The sequence below is a fragment of the Notamacropus eugenii genome, chromosome 4 (assembly GCF_028372415.1).
Source record: "Notamacropus eugenii isolate mMacEug1 chromosome 4, mMacEug1.pri_v2, whole genome shotgun sequence".
Taxonomy (NCBI): Eukaryota; Metazoa; Chordata; class Mammalia; order Diprotodontia; family Macropodidae; genus Notamacropus; species Notamacropus eugenii.
Genome location: NC_092875.1, coordinates 423,566,382 through 423,588,616, shown reverse-complemented (window position 1 = coordinate 423,588,616; position 22,235 = coordinate 423,566,382). Strand labels below are relative to the sequence as shown.

At 39.0% G+C, this 22,235-nt stretch overlaps 1 protein-coding gene and 1 non-coding gene across 5 annotated transcripts in view; both read right to left on the bottom strand.

The window, feature by feature from the left end:
- CPLANE1 (ciliogenesis and planar polarity effector complex subunit 1) overlaps window positions 1–22,235 on the bottom strand; it is a 125,867-nt gene that overhangs the window by 67,058 nt on the left and 36,574 nt on the right. For 3 of the 4 annotated variants that reach the window (XM_072605790.1, XM_072605792.1, XM_072605793.1), the window contains exons 25-28: window positions 17,647–17,932; window positions 9,593–10,532; window positions 2,523–2,686; window positions 1,809–1,972 (exon numbers count right to left, since the gene is read on the bottom strand). In XM_072605790.1, coding sequence (XP_072461891.1) covers window positions 1,809–1,972; window positions 2,523–2,686; window positions 9,593–10,532; window positions 17,647–17,932 — 1,554 coding nt within the window. The remainder of the gene's footprint in view (window positions 1–1,808; window positions 1,973–2,522; window positions 2,687–9,592; window positions 10,533–17,646; window positions 17,933–22,235) is intronic. The other variant, XM_072605791.1, reaches the window with a different exon arrangement.
- LOC140502960 (U6 spliceosomal RNA) lies at window positions 1,341–1,446 on the bottom strand. Its single transcript, XR_011966677.1, has one exon. It is a non-coding gene; the product is annotated as a U6 spliceosomal RNA (small nuclear RNA).

The following is a 22,235-nucleotide window of genomic DNA, read 5'->3' as shown; positions in this document are numbered from 1 at the left end:
AGCTGGAGAAGGAAATTGCAAACCACACCAATATCTTTGCCAAGAAAACTCAAGAAGAGTCAGTCACAATTGAAACAAGTGAATTAATATGCATGCCAACATCTTATACAAAACTCAGAATATAGCACAGTACCTGGTCCATAGTAGGCACTTAACAAATCTTAATTTAATTGAATACTGAATTGAATTGAACCTTTCAATAACTCTCTACTGACTACCAAGTCAAGGTCAGACATTCAGAACTCTATCCAAATAAACATACACTAGTTCATATTTTTGTACTTTTCTGTATACTTCTGACTTAAAGGCAGATGAAAATTTATATATGTCTATGGAAGTTGGCCATTTTAATGTTTAATAGACTACAATGGTAGAGGAGAAAATTAACACCCAGGATGGACCACTCACTGACTATTAGAAAGAGTAACATTCAAAGCTCTTTGTAATCTGACACAATCATGTCTCTCATTAAGAACTCATATTACTTCCATATATGCTCTGATCCAATCAAATGTCTATCCTGTACATGCCTCACACTTCTCAGTATCCATGCCTTTGTTCACACTGTCTCTTTATGCCTGGAATGCCCTCTCCAAAACCTGAAGCCCTGCCTTTTGAATACTTACCTATCCTTTGATACCCAACCACCTCAAATATCAGTTACTTTCTTGAATAATCCTTCCCCAACTGCCCCATTAGTAAAGATTAATCTCTCTCTTGAACTTTATGTAACACTATATGCACCTCTCTGATTCATTTATGTACTATTTCATATTACAGTTACTTGTATGTGTCATAACCCCCCTACCACATTTTGTAAATTTCATGGACCATTTTTATCTAAATTTTTTATCTCACACTCAGTGCTTAGCACATATCACATAGGCAGTCAACAGTAAATGGTTTAATGAAAGCTTATTAAATTGAAGTGAAATACTTTAGTTATTAAAAACTATGGCCTACATCCCTATCTCTTTCTTCTTGTGTCACCATCAAGTGTTTCCTCTGTACTTGCCAGGATTTGTTCTCATTTTTTTAAGTACCACGACCTTCTAATTCAGTTTCAAATTCTCTCCTTTCCTCTTGAGAAGGAAAGAAAAACAAAACCCATTACAAATATCTATAATTATACAAAACATATTTCCAAATTAACCATGTTCAAAAAGAAAAAATATGCTTCCATCCACACTCTGAGTCCATCAGTTGTCTCCCTGGAGCTGGATAGCATATTTCATCAATGAGTCCTATGGAGCTGTGGTTGGTCGCTGTGCCTACCAGAGTTATTTCAAAGTTAACTATCTTTACAATATTGTGGCTACTGTGAAGACTGCTCTCCTGGTAAAAATATAGAAGGCTTCATGAATCTGCATGTCATCCCTATACAAAGGGCCATGCTAATCTTCTCTGTATAGTTCTAAATTTAATATATGTACTTGAAGTGAGCACTCATGAGTCTTCAGTCACTGGTTTAGTAATTCTCTGGATTCTTAAAGTTCTATGACCTTCAGATCTAGGAATCCTGGTCAACTGGATCACAAAATCTAAGAGATAGCATGTTTTCATATAAAAGTCTAAGCAACAATGTAATGGTACAACAGGAAAAAAATTTTACTAGTAGCTAAGATATTTTAGGCAAAAATATACCCATCTCCAAGCTCATGAACAAAAACTCTTTAATAATAATCAAAATAATTTCAAAATTATATTTTTGACAATGCTAAAGTAAATAGAGTAACTACAACATTGGCTTAAAATTAACATCAAATTTATAACATCAAATTAATAAGTTATCTACTAAATGAACTTACCTCTACAGTCTGGCTCTTTTACTTCCTCTTGTGTGAATGTTTCCATTTCTTCTAGGATATCTTCATCAAAATCTGTAAATTCTTTATCAGTAACATGAGTAAAAGAAATGCTCTCCTCAATGAGTTCTTTTATTTCGGGATCTTTTGATTGAGTTGTTATTCTACTAATTCAAATATGTCAGAAAAAAAATACAAACTAGTGTTAGAGACCAAAGTGTGGCTTTTGACAAAATTTCTTTTTTCAAAACAGCTTAGTTACTTATTTTTTAAAAGCAGAAAAGGCCTTCTTTGATAAGCATGAAAAGACCCACGCTCAAAAGATGAGAATTCTAACTTATCTAACCCCTTTCAAAAAGGAGTTTTTCTGTCATTTTTTAATGAACACATATCCTACATACTGAAATGACTAAAAAACCTTCAATTATTTTCACAAAAAGTTTTATTAAAAACTGCTTCCTCAGTTTTTATGTAATCCTACAGGTTCCACGTAAAAAATTTAATATTCAAATACCCACCTTCTCAGTAAGATTTAAGCAAAAAATAACAGGAAAAATAAATGATTTTTCCATCATTTTAAAAGAAATTGTTAAGGGATCCTCACGACTTACTATTATAATGAAGACATGCAAAAATCAATCATTAATCTAGTTTCAAGTCCAGAAGTCTTCCCCACACACCCATGCTACTGGAGGGAAGTTCTAATTAAAAACTTACTCCAAAAAGTTGTCATGAAGTCCATCGCTATTGTGGCCTTCCTCAGTTTCATCTGGAGTTGGCACTGCTGCTGGACAGCCAGGATCTACACTGCTTTCTTTCTCAATATTGTTTTTAGTTTCAGGCAAGAGCACAGAAGGCACAGGATAATGATTCTCTGGGACCTAAAACAAAATATTTGTAATGTTTATTATTGTATCCTTTATTTCATTTAAATTTAAGTACAGAGATATTTCAAAGCTTGGTGATATGTTCCAAATAGGAACTCTCTCTACAGCATCCTCCATCAAATGCTAATAAAGTTCTTAGCTGCCCATGGTCACAAAATTGTAAGTATTAGAAGCAGGATGGGAACCCATGACTTCCTCACTCCCAATCCAGTACTCTGGATGCTGTACCACACCGGCTCATTGTTGAATCATACTCTGCACTTATTCAAAAGTGTGCATATCTCATGAGAATAACATATAATATGGTATTCTTACAATTTATCTAGTATGCTCTACAAAAGCTAATACTAACCGAATACACTGTACATAGAAGGGCCTTAATAAATGTTTTTGAAATCACACTGTTAAATTTAAAGCTTCACAGAAACAAGCAGCCATAAGATGCTGTGCTATTGTGTCACTAACTACCTAAATCTACTAGGTTTAGAATGAACCAAGAGAAAACTAAACTTCCAATTTTTTGTTTTTGTTAATTCATCCAAAGAACATTTATTCAGAACTCACTATACAAAGAACTTCCATTAGGCGCTACAGGAGGAAAGGAGAACAAAAATAAGTAAACAAATAAAACGATATCCCTGATCTCAAGATCCTTATAATCTAGAAGAAAAAAAAGATTTTAAATAATTAAATATATTGCATATTAGACTTTGATAAGTCATAAGAACTAGATAAAGTTCTATGAAATCAAATGAGGGTAAAATCAGTTCTAGGTCGGCAGATCGGGGAAGGCTTCACAGAGGCTTTGCCCTGGGAATTCAAAGATGGATACAAAAATTAATAGAGCTTACAGCAGAGGAGGCCTTCAGACCACACAGGCCACAATGGACATGATGCTCTAGACAAAAGCAAGCTTTATCACACAGTTAATGGATGAACATTAACATTTCCCGAAAAACCAACTGCTTTTTGGACATCCCTTCCTACGTGATCATGAGTCTAATACTGGCATCCTATTTCAGTTCAGAATAATCCCTGGGGTCCCCAAACCCAGGGCCCAAAAGCCAAGCCCAAACTGCCCACAGTCACCCTGTGAGAACACATACCATCTTTTTCTGTCCTCACCATGACTTCTAGCCCCGCCAAAACTCCATAGCTAGTTGCCTAGTTCAAGCATGCATTATTCTCTACCCTTAAATCCTCTGTCCCTCTTTGTCCTACCACCATTTCCAACTCAACAATTCTCAAGTGGGGGATCACCCCCGTGATTCCCCAAAGAATCACATAATTTGAGAGAAGAATTGTCCTCAGCAATCATTATTTATACATATATATTTATATTTATATATATACATACATATATATGCATGTATGTATGTGTGTGTGTGTGTATATATATATATATATATATATATATATATATATATATATATATACATAAAATTCTCCAGACAAGTGGTCTTCCATGTTTTGATCAAAGACATCCAAGAAGAGGGAACCCACCAAACTCTTTAGGCAACCCATCTATTTTCAGACAGCTTTCATTGTTAGGAAGGTTTTTTCTAATACTGAGTCTAAATACACTTCTTTGACATTTCCACCCATTGCTCTTGATTCTCTCCTCTGGGACCAAACAAAACAAATCTAATCTGTCTTCCATCCAACAGTTCTTCAGATGCTTGGAAACAGCTGTCACTCTCCCGTGAGTCTTCTGTTTAAACACACCAGTTGTGCCCATTACTCCTCTTACGTCACAGCCTCAAGGTGCTTCTGCAGACACTCTCTAGCTTATCAATATACCTCTTAAACTAGGCGGAGGACTGAACAAAATACTCTATAGAAATTCTGGGCAGAATAGAGTAGGAAGAGTATGTTACCTCGCTATTTCTGGAAGCACAATGCCCAAGATCACATGGGCATTTTTAGCTACCACATCACACCATTACTTGTATTTCGTTTACAGTCACTAAAACTTGCAGTAGTCTGGTCTCTTTCCCTTCCATTCTACCAAAACTACTCTCTCCAATGTCACTATCAACTTTACAATTGCCCGGTCTACTAGCTTTCAGTCTCTGTCCTTGATCTTTTTGCAGCTTTTAACACTCTTACTCAGAAGAAAAAGCCCTCTTCTCTTTTTTTCTCTACATCATCCATGATGCTTAACTCTCAGTTTCCATGGCTGTACTTATCATCATGCCTATGTAGACAATTTGCAGATCTACTATATCCAACCCCACATATCTCTCCTAAGCCCCAGTCGGGAATCACCAACTGCCTACAGAACATTTTAGAACTATCTTTCTTTCACCCAAAACCCAGACCTTTCCCAGATCTTCCCAATTTTTGTCAAGGGCATCCCTATCCTTGATAGTCATTTCCAACTCCTCACTGTCCCTCATCCATGTTTCTAATTCGCTTTCAAGTTTTACCAAATTTATCTTCACTACAATGTTTGTGTTCATCCACTTCTCTCTCCTCCAGGCCTTCATCACCTCTCCATGTCCTAACTGTTCTCTCTGCCTGTAGTCTCCCCTCTACACAGGCTGCCAGAGTTTCTGGTCATGGCATTATCATGCTCCAACAGTTCCCATGCTTCCCTGACACATGCAGGATCAAATAAAAACTCCTTCGTTTGTAATTTCTCAACTGGCCTGAACCTACCTTCTAATGTTATGACTCGTTATTCCTTTTCATGCACCATATGGGCCAGGCCAAGTATCCTTCTTCCTGTTCCTGGAATCTCGTAGTCCTCTTAGCCCCATGGCTTTGAAGACACTTTTTATCCCTCCTCACTTTTGCTCTTAAAATCCCTAGTTTCCTATAAAGCTCATTTCAAATGCCACCTTCTATGAGGCCTTTTCTGAGGTCAGCTGCTAATGCCTTCCTCCTTTCCCAAAATTATCATGTATATAGTTTGTATATATTAATATATGCACATTTTTTCTCTCCTAATAGAATGGAAACTTCTAGAAGGCAAGGACTGTTTCAGTTTGCTTCTGTATCCACAGTACCTGGCGTATAACAGGTGGCCAATATCTATTTGTTCATTAATTGATTGACCCCTCCATCCTTCTGAACATTACCTGCTCTCTTAGATTCCATGACATCCGTCAATCCTGGTTCTCCTACTACCTTACTATCCCTCTCAGTCTTCTTTGCTAGGTATCAATAACATGAACAATAAGTGATATTTACAAACCACTTTAGGGTTTCAAAAGCACTTAAGGCTCAGGTCAAGGACCACCTTCTTAAAGATGCTTATGATGATACCCCTTACAATGAATGCTTTTGGGGACTGGTAAAAGGAGGTATGACTAGTATGGTCCCAACTTCTCAGGATACATGTATGTATATTAAGGCTAATAACCCCAGAAAGTGGGCATTATCCACCCCTAAGCCTCTTGTGGGATGGTACAGTTAGAGTTAATGGCCTTATGTCCCTGGCCCACATTTCTCACTCCTTCCTCCCTCACTTAAATCCAATGCACTTGCATGTCATGGCATCACCTCCCTGATGTCATGGTCCTCTTCGAGAATGAAGGACAGACAGCAGCAATCTCACGCTTTACTGGGCAATTTAAAAAATATCCTCATCTCACTGGTCCCAGTTATCTTCCCTCTGTTAAGACAGGGCAAGTTCTTATCAGTGACATGTAAGTTCTTTGTCTCACTCTATAGAAGTTCTAGCCCTGAGGCCTTTGACCAGAGTGTGAAGGTTGTTTTACGGTGGCATGCCCAGAAACCAACCTGTGCCACCTTGCAGTTAAGAGCAATGGGGCTACACACTGAAATGGCTGTCTCTTGGCATTTCTCCTCCTTCTCACTGCTCTCCCTACGCAGCTCTGCTGCTTCATCTTAACTGGTCTGCCCTACAGTTTCTTACCCAATCCTAAAATTACTTTTATATTGTGTATTTGTGCTTAAAAAGATTCTTAAGAACAGAAACTGTTTCATCTCTCTTTGTAACAAGTGTCTGGCATATAAAAAGTTTGTTTAATAAAACAGCCCCTTAATTGTGTGTGTCTACGACAGAGGCTAATTCCTCTCCTCTCTTCTTCCTCGAACCACTCTCAGAAAACACATCTACTCCCATGTTTCTTTTATGATCACTACACAAATGCTGACCTAATCCAGCCTCCATGTCTCTCCTGAGCACCAGTCCCACAATCTCATTCAAGAACTTAAGTTCACTGATCAAAAAATGGAGGATTTGATGTTTTCTTTAACTCTCACATAACCTCTCAAACCTCTCCTAAACAGACATTATGCTCCAAAGACAAAGCGACTCTAAGCTATCTCCCTGATCTAGGATACCAGAAACTCAACAGAAGATTAAAAAAATTCCATGAACTAACACCTCATTTGAGGTCACTAAACACTCCCTCTCCTCTGGACCACCACACTACCCACAAGACTGTCCTAGTGACCACTTGCCATAGGCTTGCAAAAAAAACCCCCACAACTCCATACCCCAGACTCCTGTCTCTCTTTCTTGTAACATAGAGATCCAAGCTCCAAACTGCAAAAAATTTGCTAAAGGGTCCATAGCTAGTATTGTGGCAGAGTTCTGTGCTGCAAAAGTTCCCTTCAGTGGAGCGGATGATCCACAGCCCAAACCCCACCCCACCTCTCCTCTTCAAGCCGTGGGAAGCTAACCACAAACAACAGTGATCAACCCAGGCGGCAGTGCCAACACGGCAGTGGTGTGTACTGCTAGGTAACAGAATTAAGAAAGAGAGAGTGCAGCATGAAGAAGGAGCAGCATGGCAATTCACAACATCTAAGGGAAAGCACTTGGCATCCACCAAAAGTCACTCAGGTAGCTAGGTGCCACAGTGGATACAGCAGCAGGCCTAGAGTTAGGAAGATGTGAGTTCAAATCCAGCCCCAGACACTTACTTGCTGTGTGACTCTTGGCAAATTACTTAACCCCTATTTACTTCAGTTCCCCATCTGTAAAATGGGAACACACTGAGAAAGAAAATGACAAACTGCTCCAGGACCTTTGGCAAGAAAACACCAAGGACAAAGTCCATGGGGTCACATGGAGCCAGACATGAATGAACAGCTGAACGACAACAAAAAGTCACTCAGGGCAGAGACCTGAGCTGGTGAGCAAGGAGAGGTACTTTAACATATACCATCAGAGGGAAAGCCATCAGAAAGCGAGCAACAGGGGAAAAGAAGGGGAAATCACCAACGATCTCCGGAGGAAGACCCAAAAGTCCTTGAGCAGAAGCAGATAAACCAAGAGGAAAGACACTGACAGAAGGAAACACAGCCTCCCAATCTATCAAACAAGTTCAGGAATCTAGTGCTTAGCACAGTGCCTGGCACATAGTAGGTACTTAATAAATATTTATTAAATGAATAACATACTGTTAAAAAAGAAAAAAATTAAATGATTCAACACTTGATGAGACAGAAGACCTTGTGGATTTTGATGATGTGGAACCAGAACACTGTTCGTTATTGATTTAAAAGAGAAATGAGAATTGTAAGAGCAGAATTTATGGACTGCAAAGCAAAAATAATTAGCAGAATAAAAAAACTGAAATCTACAATAACAGTCTCACTAAAGAAACAAAAGAGAGGACGACTGAGTATGCAAAAAACACAGAAGTGAAAGACAATCTAGAAGCAAAAAGCAATTAACATTAAAATAAAACATGTACTCTATTCCAGTAAAACATAATGATCTTGAAGACAGAATGTGTAGAAACAGCTCATCCCATTCAGGACCTCTCCTCTTAGCATCTTAAAGTGTCACAAGTTCAAAACTCAACTCCTGATGGCCCCTCTTCCAAACCTGCTCCTCCTAACAAACTCCCTATCTAATTCTATTATGTTACTAACCCCATTACAGTCACTGAGGCTCCAAACCTCATCTTTCCCAACCATATCAAATCTGTTGCCAAATCCCAGTAAAAAACAAAAACTCTATCCCCTTTTTCTCTATTCATATAGTCATCACCCTAGATCAAGGACTCTCATCTGGACTGGTATAAGTCTTAGCTTACCCTCATAGGCTCATTTATCTCCAGTCTTTCCCTTCTTCAATCTGCGCTGTACTTAGTCTACCGCCAAAATAATCTTAATGTTTCTGTCACTCCCCAAGTCAAATACCATATGTATGTCCTCAGGAGAAAATAAAAACTCTGTAGTCTTACATTTAAAGTCTCTAAACTTTTTTACATTAATCTCCTTTCTGTACTCTACAATAATTATGGTCTAATGGCTATCCACCAAAGTCTTTGTGTACTCCCTCTTCCAGCTCTATACACTCACGTAGATTGCTTCTTCATCTTTTCTGTGCTAAATCCCTTCTATCCTCCCACTCCTAGCTCTGGTGTTATCTACTTCATTAAATCTTTCTGGATCCTTCCCTGCCACCTGCCACCTCTTCCCTTCCCCATCCCCCCCAAAAGCAGTATGTATCTTCCAATGACCTCAGATCACAATGTGTACCTGTCATTTGTCAGGCAGGTGGTACAGCGAATACAGTGCTGGCCTTGGAGTCGGGAAGACCCAAGTTTAGATCAACCTCTGACACTAGCTGTACTCTGGGCAAGTCATTTAACCTTTCCAAGCACCGGTTTCCTTACACAAAATGTTGACCCCACCAGCTAGTTCACAGGGCTGTTACTGAAGGCCAAATCAAACAAGATATTACATGTAGAGCACTGTAAAAAGTTTAATCAATGTTGACTATCATCATCATCATTGTTATACTCTACCCCTATCATATTTATGTGTACACACATCATAACCCCTGAATAAATTAAACTCCCAAAGGGGAAGAGCTATTTTTTCATCTATTTCCAACACCTGGAACATAGTGAGCACATAATAAATGATAAATAACATTCACTTGGCAAAATATATCAAGTATTTTCTTACCTTACAAAGGACATCCCTTTTTTGCTGAACAAAGTGTGTCTGTTCTAAAAGCCACAGGGAGGTTAGAATGGCAGCTGCTGAGGTCCGCACCCGCATGACAGGGCTGTACTGACAGGACGATTCAGGTTTAGTGGAGTCACAGAGCAGTCTTCTATCAGACCATCTTATCATCCACTCCAGTAGCTTTGCTATGCTGCCAAATTTGTTCTTTAGTTCTGGAGAAAGTTCTTCATGAGGAATAATGTCATTCCATTGAACCGCTTTGTAAGTGAATTTTGTACTCTTCAAGTTTTGTGGAAGAAAATCTTGTTTTGGTAATCTGTGGGACATGGGCATCTCTCTGTTGTCATCTTTGATTCTGTACATAGATTTTTCTTTTAAACCAAACAAGCCTCTCTTTCCTGTACTTTTATTTACTTCATTTGAAGAGTTTTGTATAAAAGATCTTGGCCCTTGAACAACTAATACTGAAGGTGAAGATGTTTGATTTCCCAAATTTTTAAAGTTTTCACTATTCAAAGTAGATGATTTTTCAGATTCAGAAGACTCCGGGATAATAACATAGCAGGAGCCCGCTCTGAACACATTCTGGGTTGTTGGCTTGCCCTGACGACGTTTTAATGTTGTATGAACATCAAAAAGCAAAGAATTAAGCTCATGTTCCTTAAGAAGGGCTGAAAAGCCACTTAGAAAAGGAATGCCAGGATTATTAGAACCAATCAGATCTTTTTCAAGTACGTAACTCAAGAACAGCTCAAGGAATTTAACATATTCATCATCGTCACGTTCAAATTCCCAAACGCCTACTACAGGAACTATATTTTCTCTTGGTAAATTTTCATAATCATCTTTCCTTTCAGGACATTTCTCTGAATTGAACTTTTTCTTCTTGTTGTTGTGCTTACTAATTGATGCGAATTCTGTAGGATTCTGGGCATTCCTATAACAAAATATTAAAAAAAATTAATTCAAACTAATCCTTCATTACTGATGAAGTATTCTCCCATAAACAGGTCAATTAATTTCTTTGGGCCTTAGTTTCCCATCTATAAAGAGGAAGAGGTAGGAACGGGGAGTAGGGTAAGCTGTTGATGATGATCCCATCAAGAATTCTTTATAACTTTAAAAAATTGATGATTTTTTTAAATGCAATACATAAAAGATATCAAAGGGAAAAATTTGTGAAGTGAAATTAAAATTATGTAATAATACATAGAATATACCAGAAAGAAAAACATGAGGCAATCCTTTGACACTTCCCTGAATACCCCACTCACCACAGCAGCTTTTCCAAAACATTTTATCTGGTTTTTAAACCTCTCACAGTTCCCCTCCCTCCACTCTCTTGGCTGAGAACCTTGCCCCATATTTCACTGAAGAAACTGAGGCATTTACTGAGAGCTTCCTCTTCTCTTCCCCCCTCATTATTTAACACTCAGATGCTTTCTGCCACTCTATACACAAGTGACCCCGTTCTGTCCCATCTTCTCCAGCAGACTGCTCCCTCCATCATCTCTGCTCTCTCACTAACCTTCAGTTTCTTCCAATCTACTGACTGCTTTCCTATTGCCCATAAACATGCCCACCACTCCCCATCTTCCAAAACTCCTTACTTGATTCATCCATCCACCCCTCCATCCCCACTGGTTATTGTCTAATCTCTCTCCTCCCTTAAATGTGGTTAAATTCCCTGAAAAAGTCATCCAAAATAAGGACTTCCACCTCCTTCATTCAATGGGAACGGCTCTCTCCAATAGAAGCTGAAATGCCTTCTCCAACTCTAATGGCCTTTTCCCATCCTCATCCCTTTTAATCCCTCTGTAACCTTTAATGCTGTCAATCATGTTCTGCTTCTTAACACTCTCTTCTCCCTAGGCTTCTATGACACCGCTCTGACAAGGCTCTACTCCTGGTTTGACCATGACTTCTCAGTCTCCTTTACTAGACCTTCATCCAAGTCTCATTTGATAACCATGGATATCCCACAGTGCTTTGTCCTGAGTCCTCTTTTATTCTCCCCCTATTTTATTTCACTTGGTGATCTCATTGACTCCTATGGATTCAATTATCTCTATGCTGATGTTTCTCAGATCTAAACAGAGATTCCCAAAAGCATTCAGCTTACTGCCCCCTCTTCAAAAAAAAAAAAATATTCAATGTCTCCCTGGAAATCTACTTTCTTTAACCCTTTAATGTTTTTTAAATTTATGTCACTTCAAAAAATATCATTCCCCTGAATCATTCCAGTGCCTCCCCCAGGGGTGGTATCATCAACTTTGGGAACCTATGAACTTCTCTCCCAACCTCCAGACTTCCATCTCCAATTGTCTACTGAACATATCAAACTGAGTGTCCCACTGACATCTTAAATTCAACAGGTACAAAACTGAACTCATTATGTTTCCCCCAAGCACTTCCTTCTTTCTAAATTCTCTACTGCTATTAAGGATAACACTATCCTTCCAGTTCCCCAGGCCCACAACCTAGTATTAGACTCAACTCCTCTCTCTCACTTCCCCATATCTAATCTGATGCCAAGCCCTATCAACTTTATCTCTGAAATACTTCTTAAATATGCCCACTTCTCTCCTTTGGTACTGCCACCAATCTAGCACAGGTCCTCATCCATTGGCATGCCAAAATGATATCCACAGCACCTAAAGCAGCCATGAATATGCTGGCACAATTCTGAATCACAAAATACAACAGATACTCCACATGGAAGACAGAACCAAAACATTAATTCAAATACCAGATGGTCGAATCCCAACACCAGAAAGCCAAATTCATCATAATAACAAGAAATCTATATGCAGTAACAATGCAGAGGGCAACACCATCCCCAAGTCTTCCCTCTGTTAGGCTTCTACAAACCAGCTCCCTTAAACAAAATCACAAACAAGCTCTCCCACTCAAGCTAGTTGCTGCCCCAGCTGCCTGCTTTCTCTGTCCTAGCCAGCTGTGACTGCTCTCTAACTTCCTCTCAGCTCTGCTCCACAATTCCTGTTCCCCCCATTCAGCAAGTTCCTCCCACCACATGTAACTTGGGCTTCCATGTGATATAGGCAGGTCAGAAGGGTCTATTAATGAATGGGAAAGATCTTCCCATTTAAATTACCATTACATCCATTCAGACCTAGGATTGGTGTTCAATAGCCTTGGATTGATCTACCTGCAAAAAGCCTCTATCCACTCCAAGTCATCTGCTATTTAGCCAACAAAGTAATTTTTCTGAAGTGAAAGTTCAACAATGTCAAACCTCCCCATACACACTCAATAAACTACAGTGACTCCCTATTACTTCCAGGATCAAATATAAAATCTTCTGTTCAGTCTTCAAAGCCCTTCATAACCTAGCTCCTCCTAACTTTACAGTCTTTCTACACCTTGCGCCTCCCTTCCTACCCCCTACAACATACTCTTCAATCCAGTTACCTAGTGATATATCTCCTTGCCATTCCCTGAAGTAGACACTTCATCTTCCAACTCTGGGAATTTTCAATGGCTATCCTTTGTGCATGAAATGCTCTCCCTCCTCATTTCTGCTACATGGTTTCACAGGTTTTCTTCAAGTCCCAGCTAAAACTCTATACCTTTTACATGAAGCTTTTCCTGATTCCCCCTTAATTCTGATGCCTTCCCTCTTTTGATTATCTCCAACTTATCCTCTATACATTTTATGTGTATAAAGTTGTTTTCATGTTGTCTTGCTAATGAGACTGTGAGCTCTCTGAGTGCAAGGACTTTCTTTGTATATCCAGCACTTACCACATTGTCAGTCACACAGGAAGTGTTTAATAAATGACTGACTGATGAGCATTTCACCAAGAAATACTCCTCTATATGCTATTTTCCACAATAAATTCAAATAGATACGTGAACTTAAAGTTCATACAATTAAAAAAGTAGAAAAGCAGATCATACATCTTCTCACAATTAGGGAGATGAATTCCTAAACAAACAAGAACTCTGTAAGAATATTTCTACTCAAACCCATCCCAAGTGAAATACAGATGAGGCAAGCATGCAAAACAAAACAGATAATTTTGATTACACGAAACTGAAAAACTTCTGCATGAACAAATGCATCTAGAACAGTAGTAGAATGAGAGAAAATATTTACATCAAGTTTCTCTGATAAGAGTTTGATATCTATAATATATACATAACTAAAAGAAACAAATAAGACCAAAAGTCATTCCCTAATAGGTAAAAGGTAAAGGATATATGAACAAATATTTCTCAAAAGAATTCTGAACTATTAAAAATCATTAAAATATTCCAACTCACTTAAGAGAAATAAAAACAACTCTGAAGTTTTTCCAAAATCATCCCCAGTAAATTGGTAAACATGACAAAATAAAGGAATAGTCAATTCTGGAAGGGCTATGAAAAGACAGGAATACTAATACATTGTTAACAGATCTGTGAATTAGTATAACTATTCTGGAAAGTAATTTGGAGTTTTGCAAATAAAATGGGTAAAAGTTCCAAATCCTTTGACCCAGAGGTTCTACTGCTAGGTATACAGGTCAATAATAAAAAGAAAGGCTCCATATACACCAAAATATTCATAGCAGCACTTTTTGTGGTAGCAAATAACAGGAGATAAAGTAGTTGTACATCAACTGAGGTACAAATTGAGGCTAAACAAATTGTGGTACAAGAATATAATGGAGTATTGCTATGATGTAAGGAACAACAAATATGATGAATACAGAGATGCATGGAAAGATTTAGACAAACTGATTTGAAGTGAACAGAGGGAAGAAAAAATATGCGAAATGATTATAGCAATGTAAAAGGAAAGAAAGATCACAAAATAACTAAAAATGAATGCTATGAAGGCAGAGCAACAGGAAGCAGTACAGTAACCTTCTCATTTAAACTTTCCCAAAAAGATATAGGAAGTGGGGGGTAGAGGGGCTGAGCCAAGATGGCAGAGTAGAAGGACTGACCTATTCTAGCTCTCCTCCCATAACCTATAAAATACCTGTAAAAAATTACTCTAAACAAATTCCAGAGCAAGCAGAAGCCACAAAATGACAGAGTGAAACAGATTATCATCCAAGACATCTTGGAAGGCTGACAGGAAAGGTCTATCGCTCTGCGCTAGGAACAGAGAGCAGCCCAGCATGGGCTGTGCAGCACTGACAGGACTGGAGCAGGCTTCAAGGCATGGAATCAAGGGTAGCAGCTGCAGTTCCCAGATTTGTCAACCCACAAACGCCAAAGACAGGTTCAAAAGTCAATAAGAAAGCTCTTTCACCTGGGCGAGAGGATAGCATGGTCCAGCCCCAGCCTTAGCTCCAAAGCAGCAGCAGCCACTACAGGAGCAGACTCCACTTTTGGAGCCCTCACCCTAAAGACCCTGGGGGGAATCAAGCTGCTGATCTGGGTCTCAGTTCTGAGTGGCAGTCCTAGGGTAAGAAGGAGCACTGGCATGGTGGAGCTGGAGGTGGATGTGGAGAGGGAACTCTATTCTCAGTTCCAGAGCAGAAAAGAGTGCTTGTGGTTGCTCACAGATCACAGCACAGGCCTTGATTTTGCCACCTTGAAGGAACTGAGAAGTTATAATAGGTACCTACACAGGGAACAGCTGCACAAAACCTCTGAAGCCTGGGGTAGTATACCCTCCACTTGACAAAGGACTCAAAAGTCAAGTAACTGGCCGGGAAAATGCCCCAGAAAGGGAAAAAAATAAGATTGTATAAGGTTATTTTCTCAGTGAAAAGGTATTTTCTCCCATCCTTTCGGATGAGGAAGAACAAAGCACACCATCAGAGGAAGACATCAAAGTCAAGGCTTCTACATCCAAAACCTCCAAATAAAATTTACAATGGTCTCAGGTCATGGAAGAGCTCAAAAAGGATTTTGAAAATCAAGTAAGAGAGGTGGAGGAAAAACTGGGAAGAGAAATGAGAGCGATGCAAGAAAATCATGAAAAGCAAGGGAACAACTTGCTAAAGGAGACTCAAAGAAATGCTGAAGAATATAACACCTTTAAAAACAGACTAGCCCAAATGGCAAAAGAAGTCCAAAAAGCCAATAAGGAGAAGAATGCTTTAAAAAGCAGAACTGGTCAAATGGAAAAGGAGGATCAAAAGCTCACTGAAGAAAATAGTTCTTTAAAAATTAGAATGGAGCAGATGAAAGCTAATTACTTTATGAGAAATCAAGAAATTATAAAACAAAACCAAAAGAATGAAAAGAAGTCATAGAAGACAATGTGAAATATCTCACTGGAAAAACAACAGACCTGAAAAATAGATCCAGGAGAGATAACTTAAAAATTATTGGTCTACTTGAAAACCATGATCAAAAACAGAGCCTAGACATCATCTTCCAAGAAATTATCAAGGAAAACTGCCCTGATATTCCAGACACAGAGAGTAAAATAGAAATGGAAAGAATTCATCGATCACTTCCTGAAAGAGACTCCAAAAGGAAAACTCCTAGGAATATTGTAGCCAAATTCCAGTTCCCAGGTAAAGGAGAAAATATTACAAGCAGCTAAAAAAACAATTTAAGTATTGTGGAAATACAATAAGGATAATACAGGATTTAGCTTTAGCAGCTTCTACAGTAAGGGACTAAAGGGCTTGGAATATGATATTCCAGAAGTCAAAAGAGATAGGATTAAAACCAAGAATCACCTACCCAGTAAAATTGAGCATAATACTTCAGGGGAAAAAAATGGAATTTCAATGAATTATTCTTGTTGAAAAGATCAGAACTGAATAGAAAATCTGACTTTTAAATACAAGAATCAAGAGAAACATGTAAAGGTAAACAGGAAAGAAAAGTCTTAAGGAACTCATTAAAGTTGAACTGTTTACATTCCTACATGGAAAGATGTTATTTGTAACTCATGAAACCTTTTTCAGTATTAGGGTAGTTAGAGGGAATATATGTGTGTATATATGTATATATACTATATGTGTGTGTGTGTAGGTGTGTATGGGTATGTATGTATGTGTATATTATACATGTGTAGGTATATGTACATGGGTGTATATATGTACATATATATACATACACACAGGGTACAGGGTGAGCTGAATATGAAGGGATAATACCTAAAAAAATAATATTTACTGTTGAATGGAATGTTCTAGGAGTAAGAGAAAGGGAGAGGTAGAATGTAGCAAATCATCTCACATAAAAGGAGGAAAAAAGAGTTTTTATAATGGAGGGGAAGAGGGGGGAGATGAAAGGAAATAAGTGAGCCTTACTCTCATGAGATTTGGCTTCAAGAGGAATAACACACACTCAGTTGGATGTGGAAATCTATTTTACCCTGGAGGAAGGCAAGGGGGAAAGGGATAGGAGATGAAATATAACAGAAGGGACAGCAAACTGGGGAGAGGGATAATCAGAAGCAAACACTATTGTGGGAGGACAGGTCAAGGGAGAGAAGGGAATATATTGAGAGTAGGATAGAACACAGGGAAATGTGGTTAGTCTTTTACAACAAAACTATTATGGAAGTGCTTTTGCATTGTTACACATTTATGACCTATATTGAACCGCTTGTTTTGTCACTGAGGGTGAGTGGGGAGGGAGGGAGAAAACATGGAACTCAAAGCTTTAAGAATGAATGTTAAAAATTGTTTAAGCATGCAACTGGAAATTAAGATATACAGCCAATGGAGTATAGAAATCTATTTTGCCCTACAGGAAAACAGAGGGGAAGGGGGATGGAAGAAGGGTGGGTAATAGAAGGGAGGACCAACTGGAAGAAGAGGTGGATGGGATACATGCTGTCCTGAGGTGTGGGGTGGGGAAAGATGAGAAGGAAATTTTAAATTCAAATTCTTGTGGAAGTGAACATTGAGAATTGAAAAATAAATTATTAAAAAAAGATATAGGAAATGTACAGTATGATTTCTGAGGGAAAAATACAAGAAAAAATAATAAATAGTAAGTCATTTTACAGCCAAGATTGGTATAGGAAGACATACAGAGAGGTCTGTAGACAATGGGGACATTTTTCCCCAGAGAAAGTGATATTAAAATGAGCTCCACCATACCTTTGATCTGAATTTACTTACTCTCTTTTCTTTTCAGATGACAAAGCTTCTGAGAAAGTATCTGCTGCCTCTGTATCACTATGAGCCAGGCAATTTCCTACTTCGGTAAGTGTGCTTGTGCTCAAGCTGGTCCCAAATGAAAACCGGTCATAAGTATGAATCTTATTATCTACAGTCTCTTCTTCAGGCGGTTCCCAGATATTCGTTTCAAAAGGGCCTATATTTCTCCTTACTCGTTTCAGAGCTTTCACCCTTACTTTGTAAATAGAATGCATGACAACAGACATCATTTCCTCAGTTTGCGGCCCTAAGATGGAAAGGATAATCAAAGAGAATTTAATGTTACGTTCAATAAATAGATGTTTAGGAGGATAAGACATATCTATTTTAGTGGTAGAAAGAACAGAAGAGAATAGATTTCTATGACTTCCAGCTCCATCAGAGGACAAATTATTAAAAGTAAAATGGTACGGGAGGATTGCAAAATAATGTTCAGTTTGTAATCCACATTTCAAGGATATAGAGAACAGAGGGGGTCTAGTAAACAATAAAAAGTATCAAAAGACTAGAAAAGAAGCTACTAAATGGAAGATTTAAAAAGATAACATTAGCTCAGTTTAACCCAGGCCTGCCCACCTAGGGCCTGCAGGCCTGCTGCATTCTGCCGAAGGATTTCGGGCATCTGTCACGTGACCGGCGGCAACCAGCAAACATCAGGTTGTCTCTAGTCTAACCTATCGGCAGCCCAATGAAGCTTACAACTTGTGCAGGTCTGGTAAAAGGACACTAAGCACGGACAACTGCTTAAAAGAAATGAGAAGCAGCCAAAAGATATGAACGAGTCATTTTCAAGAGGAACAGTGCAGACCATCAACAACTGTATGAGATCGTTAACCCTAAGAGAAATGCAGAAAAGAACTGGGACTTAACTGAGGCTCACACGCTCCTCAAAGGGACAAAGACGGGAAAAGCTACCACTTGTTCATTCCAAGGAGGATGGTGCTAAGACAGGCACACTGCTGGGGGGGTTGGGGAGCAGCTCGGCTGCTCTGGAAAGCACTAGAGAATCCACTCCTGGAAAGAGCACTGTGCTATGTGCGGGATACAGATGGAAAAGTAGGCCAGTCTCAGCTCCCCAGGAGCTCAGCTTTTTAACAGAGGAGACAACACGTAAGGAAGGTTTCAGTCACAATCAGATGGGAAGACCCCATAGTCCTTGGGGCACAGCAGCAAAGCAAACGAGGATCACTGCCACATTCCCATGACAAAATCACACTGGCGTAGACGTTCAATGGAGGGGCAAGTAGGGGCTTTAGTAGCAAGAACCTTCTTTCTAGGTCTTCGTTTCCTGTGGCTGCAGCTCCAGCAGGAGCAGTTGCTGGGCTACTTCTCCACAGCAGCTGCTTCAAGATGATGCACTTATTCATTCATTCAATTAATATTTATTAAGCATCTACTACTCTGTGCCAGGCACTATACAAAGCACTCTGGATACAAAAAAGAGGCAAGACATAGGCCCTGCCTTCAAGGAGCTTATAACCTAATGGGGGGAGACAACACATAAACAAATATACACAACGTGAATTATAGACAGGATAAACTGGAAAAATTTAAAGAGGGAAGGCACTGGAATGAAGACAGGTTAGAGAAGGCTCCCTATAGAAGGTAGGATTTTAGTTGAGACTTAAAGGAAGTCAAAGAGGTTAGAAGTCCAAGTGGAGGAGGAAGAGAGCAGAGGTGAGAAAGCATTCTAGGCATGGAGAAGAGCCAGGGAAATGCCCAGACCTGAAAGAGATGGAATGTCTGGTTTGTGGAACAGCTGGAAATCCATTGTCAGTGGATCAAAGAGTACATATTAAGGAACAGGGTCTAAGAAGACTGGTGTTGCAATTTAAACTTAAAAAAAAAATAATAAACTGAGGCAAATATCCTGGCAAGACAACATTTATCAGCAGGGGAATGCTACCTTGCCATAAATGGCTTGCCTCCATTTATGCCAAAGCACAGTTGTTCTTTTATAGGTTTTGGAGAGTACGGAACAGCAGGAGAAGGTAGGGAACACTGAGGATGGCATGACTGGCTACAGAGTTGAGGTGCAGGGGGCAACATGACTGACTGGAAGTTTGGTAATGTGGGCTAACAACGCCCGCCCCTTCCCCCCCAGCTTCTCTCATGAGACTAAGAAGTGCTCATTGTTTGAGGCCAGGTACAAGAGAGCAGCCCAGACTTTTGGACAGCAAATCAGATATCCTTGAAGCATAGCTTGGTGGAGCAAAGCTATCAGGCCCAAACTCCCTTGTGTCCACATGCATCCTCCAAGGTCAGTTACATTCCTGGAGGTCTTACAGGCCAACTGAATCTCTGAACCAAGTTCAGAGACAAAGAACCATGACTTAAACAATGACTAGACAAAAGCAGTTACAGGACAAAATCAACGAATTGTAAATAGAATCAATAAATAAATGATACAGGATTAATCTTAATCTTCTCACTGGAAAGGCAGGAGGGACTCTATTCGGAGGAACTTTGAGTACCAAAGACAGTACTTTGTATTTGCTCCTTGAGGCAACAGGAAGCCACTAGAGTTTACTAAGTAGGGAGTGACATGAGTAGACCCGCATTCCAGAAGATGGTTGTGGGTACTGGGCTAAAAGCATTACTATTCCCAAGGTTCTTGGGCTCAGGGTCCTGGACTTTCTCCATTAGGGTCTAAGGGGAAATGGTGAGGAAGATAGTGCCAGTGGTGATTTGACCTGTAAATGCTGCCTCCTATCTCTCCCTCAAGGTGTCATGATGCTTCAGCTAGGCTACCTCGTCTGTCCTATAAGTACGGCAGACAGCTGGCCGGTGGTGAAGATAACTGGACCTTTCTCTACAAGAGTCACATGTGTGAGGGCTGTGCTGAAAGCCAAGCCTGTGGTCACAGGTGATTCTATCAGAGTTCTTGTGCCTAGAGAGTTGGTCAACAGTTGCTGCTAGTGGTGATGAGAACAGTGGGCTCCTTCTCCACAATGACTTCCCCTTGCAATGATGGTTGCAGAAGTCAAAATGGAAACAGGTCTAGTGGTTTAGGGGACACTGCTATTCCCAAATTCTTGAATTCAGGGTATTAGGCTATCTCCATCAGGGTCCAAAGAGAGATAGTGATTACGGTAGTGTGAGTTTGACTTGCCTGGCAAATGCAGCCTCTCATCTTCCCCTCAAGATGCCCTAAAGGAAATTTCTTACATATACCAAAATATACATTGGAGCACTTTTTATGTTAGCAAAAAATGTAAAACAAAGTAGGTACCCAATGATTAGACAATGACTGAACCTACTGTAGTGGTAGTAAAGGAATATTATTATATTGCAAAAAAAAAAAAAAGACTGAGAAATTCAGAAAAACATGGAAAGACATATAAATTGATTGTAGAATTAAACACAAGGAAAATAATATACAAAATGACTACACAAGAACACTACTAAAACAAAGATAAATGCTGTATAATTACAATGACTAATCTTGACCTAGAAAAGGCATAAAGAAACGTTCCTCACTTCTTTCACTGGAAAGGTGAGGACTGCGGAAGTAAAATGCAACATCAGCTGTGGGACTCAGTCGTTGTCTTAGATTTGCAATTTTGCATAGTGACTTTATTGATATAAGTAAAGGATCACTGAGGGAAAAAGAAAGGTATTGGGGAGTTTGGGAGGAGAGAAGGGAGAGGTACAAAAAGGTACAAGGACTATATCCCAAAATGACTTTGATATAAAAACAAACAGCATTAATAAAACGTTCTTGAAATGTTTTATTTGTATCCCCACAGTGCCTGGTTTTTTAATAAAATTAGTTTTTTAATTCACTGAATGATACAGATAGATGTTAGAGTTACTGTGTTCCATTGCAACTGAGCAGAAAAGAACAAGAGGAAAAAAGTTTAGAAATTAACAAAAGAAACAAAGAATTTGTTTCTGACTATAAATATAACTATTTCAACAGAATATATAGAACAGAAATTACAGAAACTATCTCTAGAATTCTCTAAAAACAGATATAAGTATATTAACATACCTACCGATCTGGTTTGGACATTCAGTAGATTCTATATGTAAATAATAATGACTTTTAAACTTCTAATAATAAGAATAAATGACTTTTTAACAAAATACTTCTCACGCTAAAGATAGCTCAAGTTTCTCGATAAAAGAAAAAATGCAACAGTGTTGGAATGACTAAATTACCAGACTCAGACAATGGATAATAGTTAAGAACACATGGTATCTTCTAATTCTTTTTCAACTTCCACATGATCACCTGTTCTGTACAGGATTCATTCATAGACGCATAACCATAGGTGTCACCTAATTCAACTACTTCATTTTGCAGATAAGGAAACAGGTCCAGAATGGCTGAGGAACTCATCCACAGTTACACAACTCGTAAATGACAATCAGGAGTTAAAATGCTTTCCTGGGACTCAAAATGCAGCATTCTTTCCACTAACCTATGATGGACTAAGCCTTCGTAGAGAACAGGTTTTCAAGATCTTGTTTTCTCCAACTCTACTAAACAAGAGACAGAGAAGAGTCTTGTCTATAGAGGATAAATACTTAAAAATCATATTCCT